At 39.1% G+C, this 12,112-nt stretch overlaps 1 protein-coding gene across 1 annotated transcript in view; it reads left to right on the top strand.

Annotated features, from left to right (window-relative positions):
* The window catches only part of MARCHF6 (membrane associated ring-CH-type finger 6), a 125,734-nt gene that overhangs the window by 84,322 nt on the left and 29,300 nt on the right, over positions 1–12,112 (top strand). Inside the window, exons 19-20 of the mRNA XM_038388762.2 lie at positions 6,090–6,291; positions 7,996–8,065. Coding sequence (XP_038244690.1) covers positions 6,090–6,291; positions 7,996–8,065 — 272 coding nt within the window. The remainder of the gene's footprint in view (positions 1–6,089; positions 6,292–7,995; positions 8,066–12,112) is intronic.

The raw sequence follows: 12,112 nt of genomic DNA, 5'->3' as shown, positions 1-12,112 counted from the left end.
TAAGCATCAGATGCCAGAGTCGCTTGCGGTGTCTGCGGTCCAGGAAAAGACTAGATCCACCACAGATAAGGACACCGCCCCTCACCCCCAAGAAACGGAACTACTTTGGCCAAAAGACTTACTCATCAGGCCTCTCTCCGGTTCCTCACAGGAAGCTACTGGCCCTGTTGGCAAAATAGTTTTCTGATGTGGGCGAGGGTGACCCCATTCCTATTGAGGCTCCTGCAAGATTGTAAGGAAGAGCTGAGACATCCTATCAAGGAAGGGGCAAGTAGTAATAAAAACAGTGCTGCAAGCCACAGTGGATGAGTCAGTTATGACCACTTGATTCATAGCTACAGTAGTCCAAATGCCCTGCGCCTCCTGGTTATAAATGTCTGGGGTTCGAAAAGAAGTCCAGGTGATGTGAGAGGACCTATCCTTCAGGGCATGAAGCTCTTCAGCAATTGGACTGATCAAGCACTCCTTTCCTTCAAAGATTTGAAGGCAATTCTGAGATCTTTAGGGATGTACAACTCCACGCTATACTGCAAGCCCTTCTGGGATCAGCTCCCATAAAGACAAAGAAAAGTCTTATTCCCACAATTGTCAGCCAGAATATTTGCCCAGAAAGAAACCCCATTACACCAGTAGGCGCCTGTTGTCGTCCTCCATTGTACACCAAGCTCCCTCTCAGAGTCAGCAGGTTTGACAGGAATATTCAGAGCTCTGTTGTGTCAAGTCCATACTGCAGCCAACTTTCAGAAATCGCTTTTTCCCTCTTTCATCAGTTGTGGTCATAGATTAGATGAAGAATTAATGCTCATCATTATTGCCTATGGGTACCCCATCCAGTTCCTTTCCTTGTCTCCTACCTTGCCCCCTTCCTTATTTTAAGGATCTTACCTCGAGCCTGTTACAAAAAATGCCCCACAGCTCAAACTGTGTGGCTCGGGACAGCCACAAGTCTCTAGTTGCTGCATAGACATACCCTGAGATGATACTAGTACAGACGAAAGAAGTGTTTCTCTTCCACTAGTGATCGATACAAAATTGAGTCAAAATTTAATTGACTCATAACAAGACAAGTAAGGCCTGATCCAGCAGACCCTATACAGTCAAACTGTCAAGGATTCTATCCAGACCTGAAGTCGTAGCACCTGACAACCTGGGTATTGACTGGTTAAGTGCCATGGAAAATCAGGAAATCCTGACGTAGAGCAGAATACTGTGCAAGAGAGACTTATTCCTCCAACCCAGCGTGGCCTAAACCCATTGCAGGCCCTGATACTGAAGATTCTGGGCTACTTGCTGCAGTTAAAACATTCTGGACGTTCATTTAGCTCAGTCAAAGTTAATCTAGTGGAAGTCTCTGCATATCATGGACTGATACCTTTGGACTCAGTCTTCTCTCACCCCAGTGGTATTCAAATATGTCAAGGGCCTAATGCATGCTTACGCACTGGTCAGAGGACCTGCTCTAGTATGGGACCACAACATCATCCATCTAAAGCTTGTGGAGTTCTCCATTCACCAGCTTACTCGGAGAATGGTGATTTTTGGTAGCGATGACCTCGGCCCAGAGAGTGAACGAACTTCAGACAGGCATGGTGGAACAGCTGTACTTTTGGTTGCATAAAGACACGGTGATACTAAAACCTCATGCCAAATTTCCAAGTTCCATTTAAACCACCCTGTGTTCATCCCAAGACCTCATTGCACATGAGGGGAGAAGAAACTGCACTCTGGACAAACCTAGATTTCCATGATATTATGTTCATAGCTGTGGGGACGATAGAGGATTTTCTTCTATTTGTGGCCATGGTTGGCTGCCTCGAGCCAAGCTGTTTCATTATGAAGATGCAGCTGATACTCCTCATTCCCATCGTCCTGAGTCAATATTGCTTGCCAGTCACCTGCAGTGACTAATGCTCAAAAGAGTGGTTATTAACTCTACTGTAATTGTGGTGGTTTGAATTGTTATAGTCAGTGTGGATCCCATGACCTACTCTTCATCCCTGCTTTTCCAAGTCCTCAGCAGTCACTCATGGGCTTTGAATTGCAAGGGAACTGCATTGGGATTGCTTCCACTCCCTCTTTTTATACCTTCACACAGAAGCTCAAGGAGGCTCAGGGCACATGTGTGGCCTCACTGGACTTTGCTATTCAAAAGATTCTGAGCTTGCACACATGATGCATGTGCACCTAAGAATCCATACTGACTACAATATCTCAAAGAACCACAGTTACTGCAGGGTAAGGAACTGTTCTGTTTTAGTAGTTTTTGACTGTTTCATAATTTGATTTAAACAAGTGTACTTGCACTCCCCGAATCCTGTACTGCTCATTAATAATATTTCAAGTTTGAAGGTATTTTCTTGACTGAATTATTCTTAGGGAGGTTTGAGATTGGGATGGAGAGTGAGATCCTTTCTTCCTCTTTGCAATAATCTTTTCATCTTTTCATGCCTGAAAAACAAATGAGATGTTTAGCTCCAACTTAATAGAAAAATTGACCTTCAGATACAGTCAAAACATGGATAACTCGTCCCCGAAGATGAATACCAATGGAAAGTAGGTGACGGAGAGAAGTGGAGATGAGAACCAAGTTGGGGGGTAACAATGGGAACTATTACGCATCTTCAACTGTTGCAGTTACCAGTAAAGATGGCTCAAATAAACATTCCTTCAGCCATTTTTTAATTAAGCAACGGTGAAAAAAACTTAATTACCATTTTTAAATCTACATTCTGATGGAGGAATTATCTGAAGTTTGGAGTTTTATGTAAGTAGTTCTTTGAAGAGGAGTTCTTGCTAGATTTGCGGGTGGGGAATGAAAAATTGCTTCTGAGCGTACGCAATAGGTATTTGATTTTAGCAGACCCCCATAAAGTCCTGCCAGTTAATAACATTGCATATCAGAGATGGTGCCCCTCTCTACGCAAGTTCACTGGTACTGGGTACTGATGCTCTCAGACTGCTGCGAGGACAATTTTTAGGGGTTTTATAGATTTTTTTTTTTTTAACTTTTTTAACATTGAGACTTATTAGGGATAGAAAAAAATGTATACCTGTAGGGAAAACACTTTAGAACCTGTGACTTCTTTTGTTCACAAATTCTAAACTGCTGTTCAAAAGTTAAGAACATAAGAATGGCCATACTGGGTTACACCAAAGGTCCATCTAGCCCAGTATCTTGTCTTCTGACAGTGGCCAATGCCAGGTGATCCTGGCAAACAGGGATTAGAGACACCATCTCTGCCTATCCTGGCTAATAGCCATTGATGGACCTATCCTCCATGAACTTACCTAGTTCTTTTTTGAATCCTGTTAGTCTTGGCCTTCACAACATCCTCTGGCAAAGAGTTCCACAGACTGACTGTACGTTGTTTGAAAAAATACTTCCTTTTGTTTGTTTTAAATCTACTGCCTGTTAATTTCATTTGATGACCCCTAGTTCTTGTGTTATGAGGAGGAGTAAATAACACTTCCTTATTTACTTTTTCCACCCCAGTCATGATTGTATAGACCTCTGTCATATCCCCCCCAGACGTCTCTTTTTCAAGCTGAAGAGTCCCAATTTTATTAATGTCTCCTCATACAGAAGCTATTCCATACCCCTAATAATTTTTGTTGCCCTTTCCTGAACCTTTTCTAATTCCAATGCATCTTTTTTGAGATGGGGTGATCACATCTGCACGCAGTATTTAAGATGTGGGCATACCATGGAATTATATAGGGGCAATATGATATTTTCTGTCTTATTATATATCCCTTTCTTAACGATCCCCAACATTCTGTTTTCTTTTTTGACTGCCACTGTACATTGAGTGGATATTTTCAGAGAACAATCCACAGTGACTCCAAGATCTCTTTCTTGAGTGGTAACAGCTAATTTAGACCCCATCATTTTATATGTATAGTTGGGATTATATTTTCCAATGTGCATTACTTTGCATTTATCAACAGAATTTCATTTGCCATTTTGTTGCCCAACCACAAAGTTTTGAGAGATCCTTTTGCAGCTCTTTGCAGTCTGCCTGGGACTTAACTATCTTGAGAAGTTTTGTATCATCTGCAGATTTTGCCACCTCACTGTTTACCCCTTTCCCATAGCATTTATGAATAAGTTGAATAGGGCTGATCCCAGTACAGACCCCTGGGGGACACAGCTATTCAGTTCTCTCCATTCTGAAAACTGATCATTTATTCCTACCCTTTGTTTCCTATCTTTTAACCAGTTACTAAACCATGAGAGAACCTTTCCTCTTATCCCATGTCTGCTTACTTTGCTTAAGAGCCTTTGGTGAGGGACCTTGTCAAAGGCTTTCTGAAAATCTAAGTACACTATATCCACTGGATCCCCCTTGTCCACATGCTTGTTGACCCCCTGTGACATTATCTAATTAAAATATGATCATATAGATCATTGTTGCAACTACTGTTGCATAGTTGCAAGAAATCTTGTACAAAATGTGGCATGTGATATGTCTATGGAAAGGTTATGATTTGCTTAATATGATTTGTTATCTGCATGCATATATCAGTTTTGTATTTGAAGTTATGAATATTGGCTCTATACCTGGATTGCAAATGTTTGCTCCTGCAGTAATGCCCACAAGGTAATTAGCCAAGATATCTTGGAGGGACTATTCAAATTGAGTGGCTCATCAAGCAACACTTAACTGACAATGGACAATGAGAGACACCCATCTACACTGAATGGACTGTCCTGCAATGTACTGTCTGGGTAATTGCTTCCTGCAATGACTAGGCGAAATGCATGGACATGTGACTTGTCCATGTGACTCCAACCACCATCTTGTTACTGTACTTTCCACAGTAAGAACAATGGGATTCCCTCCACATGGCAGAAGATATAAAAGGCCCTGGAAATGCCTCCATTTTGCCTCAATCCTGCTCCAGCCTCTTTCTTGCTCAGGCCTCTGGACTATAAACTTATACTAATGGAAGTATTTTAAACAATGGACTGAGGACCTTCCAATGACTTGGAAGCAGCCAGAGACTTAACTTAAGCCAGCAGTTTATTCCATCACTGCTGCAAGTCTGAACCAAGAACGTTGCATTTATTGTATGTATCTGATTCCTTTAACCAATTTTAACTCTCGCCTTTCTTTCTTATAAATAAACCTTTAGATTTTAGATACTAAAGGATTGGCATCAGCGTGATTTTTGGGTAAGATCTGAGTTATATATTGACTTGGGTGTATGAAAGAAGAACCTTTTTATTTAATGAGACGGGTTGTAGAGAACCACTCATCTCTAAATCCAGTGTTTTTGGTGGTGAAATAAGAACTTGAATGCCTAAGGAAACTGCTTTTATGGCTTCTTGTTAGCCAGTTTGGTGAAACAGAAGTTTACTTTTGTTGCTGGTTTGGTATATCTTATGGACGAATAAACACCAGTTTTGGGTTGTTTGCCCTATTTCTTAGCAGTTTGTCCTGAATTTGGCATCCTCAGTTGTGACCCACTGAGGCCCAGTTACACCCCCCTCAAAGAATTCTAGTAGATTGATGAGTCATGATTTCCCTTTACAAAAACAATGTTGACTCTTCCCCAGTTATTACTCTGGAGATACTTTTCACAATGTGAGTTGATGTCCTGTTTAATCCAGCTATGTAAGGAACTATCTCCAGCCAACATAACAGTAAAAGTGAGAACTCTTACATCAGTGGAGCTGTGCCTGTTTACACCAGCAGAGATTTTGACAGAGTATTCCTCTTCTGTTCATGACTTTTTTGTAACCAATATTGTTTTTAAACAGTCAGATGAATCTCAGTGGGTTCAGATTGTAGCTGTGCTGCAACAGTTCTTTTAACCTGTACCCAAATTGTTTTTCTTCCAAGCTTTGTATGTTCTAACATATTTAAAAAACAAGTGTTAAGTAGAACACTTACAGAAAAAAGAATGAAACCTGCCAAATGCTGCTTTTTATGTGTTGCTTCATGATAATTCAGTGATCAGTCCTTTTACCTTGTTCATTAAACAAATGCTGATGAATATAGCTCTGTGATGTGCTTTCTCTAGGTTTTCATTCATTTTACGAATCCAGAGGAAGTTACACAATCATTTCATGCTTTTTGCCACAGGGACCTCCATTCTTACTTACTTGGAGACCAGGAAGAGAATGAGAACAATGCAAACCAGCAACCTAATAACCAGCATGCTCGCAATAACAATGCCATTCCAGTTGTGGGAGAAGGTCTTCATGCAGCCCATCAAGCCATACTTCAGCAAGGAGGACCTGTGGGTTTCCAGCCTTACCATAGGCCTTTAAAATTCCCACTCAGGGTAGGTAGATCTAACCCTTTAAAAAGAGAACCATCTCTTTGCTAGGTGCTGTACAAATATAGAATACAGTGGGGTCCTGGTCCATCACTAGGATTCCTAGGAACTACAGTAATATAAACAAAGAAAAAAACATAGGACATCTTTTAAGGAAGATTTGATGGTAGCATCATTTTTGGAAGCCAAATAATTAAGGCCCCACACTTTACTTAGTATCTTGGACTTTGTGTATTATTTTGTTAGCAAATGTCTTCCTACTTTATACTCATGTAGTTGACTTTAATATAACTTTTTTCAGTTTGAAACATATATAACCAGCCCCTCATGCCCTCTTGCATCCAGTTGTTATAGATCCCATACATATTGTGATCCATGATCAGATATGAATGCTCAGCTTTGTTTATCTAGTGTTTTTAAAAAAATTAAAGATAGAAGAAGAGTGTGTGTGTGTGTGTATATATAAATATATATATTTTTTTTTAAAGTCGGCAAATAGATAATCAAAAGGACATCTGCTAGTTCCAAGGAATTGTAAAAGTGGTGTCTCAACTACCTGTCCAATGTATTTTCTTCTTCTATGGTAATATTTATTGAGATTGTTTTGTCAGCGTTAGACATTGGAAGTGCAGTGCATGTATTTTAGAAATTGAATTTTTTACTAATTTACTTGCCTTGACTTTTTGATTATTAATATGAACTTTTACATGCAGTGAATTTGCCTTTCTAGACTAATCTACAGGTCGTCAAAGTTAGCTAGTCTGGTGGTAGCTGAAATTCCAGGTTAAGCAAAAGTCAGTTATGTCCCTGGGAGTAAACCTCTAGTTGAGGTGCTGGTTAGGGATTGGGAGCATTGAAGGAGTCAAAACTGTTCAGAGCTGCCACTAGAGCAGACTGAAACTGTGCCAGCCTCATTTAGTGGTGCCAAGTGTACAAAAACTTGTCAGGTCCATAGTATGGAGCAGAGATTTTCTCCTGCAGAGCTGTAGATAAGATTGTGTGGGGCTTCTGAGTTTTGCAAGAGTGACCTAAAGAGGTGTCCTGGAGCAGACCACAGAGGTGCAATTAACCCTGAAACTGTGACACACATGCATTTCAAAGGAGGCACAGGAGCCCTTACCTCTCAGAATACTGTGTAGGATGGTGTTCTTCTCCTGTCCCCCAAATAGTTGTAGCAGATGGAACTTTGTTTATTTTTGTTTTAAAAACAAGAAAAACATAGAAATGCCCAAACCAAAGCATAGAATATTAGAGTATCAAAGTGAAAGGGTCAAAAGGTGAGAAATTCTGAAAGTTGCCTATGAATCTTTAGCTCTGCTGCCTTGTGTATTAGCACTACAATATTTTGATGACATAATTAAATACTGTTTTTTCCATAGTACATCTGCTCATTTTTATACAGTTTTGGTTGGTGAATAAATTAGGGTTGTATAGCAAATGGAGCTGGAAACACCCAAATATCTGAGTCTGTGGGGACAACAGAATCCTGTGAATAATTGAGGAGCTGAATAAGGAGTCAGCAAGTTTGACTGTCTGCTCTCCTATCTGAACTAAAATAACTGGAAGAGAAATTTTATGTGTTGCATTTACTATCTAGGTTACTGATTTCTAAATGGATGCATATTTTGATACTTTAATGTTTTGCTAACAATCAGTTAAGCAACTTTTGTTTTTTCTATTAACCTTCTCCCTTTGTATTTTGTCTTTCAGATATTTCTGTTGATTGTTTTCATGTGTATAACATTACTGATTGCCAGTCTTATCTGCCTTACATTACCAGGTACGTGTTATGCTACGATACTGTGTGAAAACAAACACCCCATACTTGCATTTATGGCAATAGTAGGTTTAAAATTGAAACTGTGCAATCACAGAAGAATGTTGGGAATGTGTTTTTTAACCTTTTTGATAGTATAATAGTCTAAATTCAAAATGACAGATTCATAAATCAAAAATGGTGTCCTTATCCAAATGTCAATACAGCGGAAGGGAGATGGATGACCACTGTAGCATCTTATTGTCATGGTTCAAAGCAACTGCACCTATATTCCCCTTCCGTGGTCCCCTGAGGGAACCCACTTTAGACTCCCAGCTCTTCAGTTTTTACCTCTCTTGGACAAAGACCTGTGTGTGTCTCCCTCCCAGGGGCTTTCCAGGTTGCAGAGTTCCCTGCCTAGTCTACAGTGAGATGTCTCTGGCAAGCCAAACGGCCTAAAAGGCCAGTGTCTGTGCTTTTTTTTCTCTCCATAGGCTATGAACAGTGTAATTGGTACAATTACAGGTTACCACACTGCTCTTTCTAAGCAAGCATGTTTATTCTTAAGGTGAAAGCATTACAGAAAACATTCAAATAATAAAAGAACTTTCATGCATACTAAAAACTTACCAGAGGTCACCTCAACTCCAATCTCTGACTCTGTTAGGTATCAGTCCTACAAAACCCACAGCTGAGTTTTCCCTGTGGTTATAAGTTTATAACTCTCTCAGATTCAAAACCTGAACAACCATGAGTAGTTCAGTCTTTCCTTTTTACAATTTGGGCCTTTGATCTTGGCATCACGTAACAGGTGATCAGAAGACATTGGTTTACTCTTCAAGATACAACTTCAAAAGGCTGGGTTTTTGCATAACTGAGGGAGGAGAATTTTCGTTCATCTTTCCTTATATATTCCCCAGGAAACCCACTTAACATTTTTTGTTCCAAAAAGTCCATTCTTATCTGGCACATTGTTCAGTATAGTCCTCTGAACCCCCAGGTCTCTCATCTGTCATATCTCCCTGTAGAGAAGTTAGTTACAATCCCAGCTCACAGTAATACATACACTTTTCATTTAATAGTGTACCCCAATGACATTTAAAAGTAATTCAGTAAGGTCTCCCAAAGATATTTCAGGAAACTGCCACATTTGTCATGCACCCAAGATCACCTTCATGACTTTGAGGTCAAGATTGGATTTGAATTATTGAGACTAGCATTCATCTGATAGTGTTGAAGGAGGGAATGAGACTTAATATTGCATGTGATTTGTTATATTAGAGGTTACAGTACTGATACACATTGACTCGATTTTCATGGACAGAATATTAATCAACTCTTTGTAAACTGTGTATCTTCATTGCATGCTTCTGAAATTGTTTGACATAACAATAGAGATTCTGTTTTTTGTGGTTTATTAATTTCATTTTTTCAGGGCTTATTTCTAGAATTTGAGTTTTTATATAATGTCCAAAAATCAGGGTTTTTTAATTTTTTTATATATTGTAATGAATAATATATCTTGTATAGTAATCACTTTTTAATCTTTCCCTACTGTTTTAATGTAGTGCTGTTTGAAACAGTTCATGTTAAAGTGCACTAGGGAACCTCTTGGGTCTGCATGGATGCATGCATGCACGTTAGTGCACTTCAGAAATTATACCACCGCAGTTCACATTATTACTTTGTGTAGACAAGTCCTTAGATACAAGTACTCATTTCTAGTGTTTTTCTGTTTTTTTATTGGATAAACTCTTGGGTTTTGAGGAGTTTGGGGGTGAATATTATCAGTGTTTATTGGAGCACTTTGTAACTAATTGTTTCACGTGTACTTTCAGTGACATAAGTGAAGTTTAAACACTGTCAGCTAGGGAATTCTAACCTCTGGCTACTGTGGCTACAGAAGTCCTGGTGGTATTCTTATTAGTTACCAATAAACCAATACACTTTAGTGATTAAATTAAGCTTATGAATGAACTTGAGTTGTCCTTTTGTGATACTTTGATATTATATGCAGATTATTACATTATAATTTTATTGTACTGAAAGCTAGTAAACTATTTTTAAAGGGTGAGGGATGAGTCTTCCTTTTTTTGTGGGGTAGTGATGGACACTCTTGTTGATGAATTTTAGGGCTTATGCAGAAGGGGGGGATCATTTCAATGAGGCATTATGTGGGTTGCGTGTGTGCAAATGTCACTATGCAGCTTTGTAAACAACATATCTGGCCTGGCCCATGGAAACCATAAATAATTGATCTAGCCTGCTTCTCAGAGAATGATGATTGCGAGATGACTGCTGTGAGGGAAAAAGGGGTAAGAAAGAATGAGAAAAGAAACAGTTCACTAGTGTTTCAGTGTAGAATTTTAACTTTGCTTAGTGGTAAAAGGCTGGTGCACCAACCCATTTAATTACTTAACTCCCCTGAAACTGTGATTAGTTATAATAACCTAAACTAAAGCAAAATGAAAATATAAATGCTAGTGTATGGTATATTGTAACTAAAACAATGTATTGTCATAAATGTACATGATATTTTAAAACAAAGTATGCACATCGGTTTGGCACTGTGTCTTGATACTTTTATGTGTAGTGCCTAGTGCATTTGTGCTGTGATCTCCGTTGGCACACTACCATACTATAAAGTACTGGTATGTACAAAGTAATGCACTTTGCTCTTAAATTGTCAGTCTGCATGCAGCCTTGAGATCCTTTTTAAGGCTTGCCTTCACTGGACAATTAGGTCATCTTAGAATGTGACCTTGAGGAGTTGTGTAAACTTAACATTTTAAACATGATTTTGCATTCTGTGTAGACAGGAACAAATAGTGTGTAATATTACATCACATGATCGTGGGTAAATCCTACTGAAACCTCATTTTTAACCATGACAAGATGCATGTTGAACACAACTTGTTCTTGTCTATACTGACTACAGAATCACATTACACACATGAGTTAACACAACTTTTAACATGGACTAATTATCTAGTGAAGGCAAACCCTTTGAACTCTTTTTAGTACTGTTAGATGCCCAAATAGGCAGGGTGGCAAACAAATCCAACTGTAACCTGTAACTGGTTACTGACCCACTAAGTGGAGATTGCACCCCGTCCTAGCAGTTGCAGACAGGGCCAGCCTGATCCATGCATTTGTGACTTGCAGTCTTGATTGCTGCATCTGCTAATTAGGAGTAAAACCAAGAAAGCACCAGCTGGTACAAAATGCAACAGCCAGTCTGCTTAGCAATAGAAGTTGCTGTGAACATTCCCTCTGACACTCTTCTCTCTACCTTTATAATTTTATATAGTCTAGTTCATGGTCCTTCTCTTGATATTTTATGCCTTCCATGAGATGGTCCCTTAGCTACATGAGAGAGTGCCTTTCTGCAGCCATGCCCTCCTACAGTAACTCTGCTCCCCCGGAACATTGAAATTCCCAAATAGTTGGGGAGGCTAGTAAGTTTTTGGAGATGGTATTGTTCACAGGAGATGCATCTAAATTATGTAACTTGTTACCTTGAGAGATGAGTGAGATAATGACCATGGACCTGGACTTCTTTTAAACTACTTCTATTTTTGACTTAATTTTTTCTCAGTAACTTCACACAGACACACAGCACACCCAGCCTCTCCTAAACATAAGCAAGCAAACAAACCAAATCTATAAATAAGACAATGGAGTGATTTCTCCTATAGCCTGGTACAGAAGAAAGGCAGTTAATGTTTCTATTTTTAAATACTTGGGGTGCTCTCAGGGTCCCCACCATCCTGGTACTAAGAGTACTTCTGTAGCGAGATTGTAGTATTAATGGAATATGAGCCAGTTTCAAGCTTACTGTTAGAATGTATCTAAATATTTTTGTTGCACTCTAGACACTTTTGTGCTAGATTGAACGCCACAAATTGAATTGAATGCTATAAATTTTGAGAATGAACCATTAGTATTTCAGCTTTGTTTTTAAACTTATCCTTGAAATTAAAATTCGTGAATCTAACTGGATGTTTTGTTTTTTGTCTAGGATGTGAGATAACAAACCAGTTGAAATTTGCAATATTTGTGAACTCAGCA

The sequence above is a fragment of the Dermochelys coriacea genome, chromosome 2 (assembly GCF_009764565.3).
Source record: "Dermochelys coriacea isolate rDerCor1 chromosome 2, rDerCor1.pri.v4, whole genome shotgun sequence".
NCBI lineage: Eukaryota > Metazoa > Chordata > Testudines > Dermochelyidae > Dermochelys > Dermochelys coriacea.
This window is presented reverse-complemented; position numbering and strand designations above follow the sequence as displayed.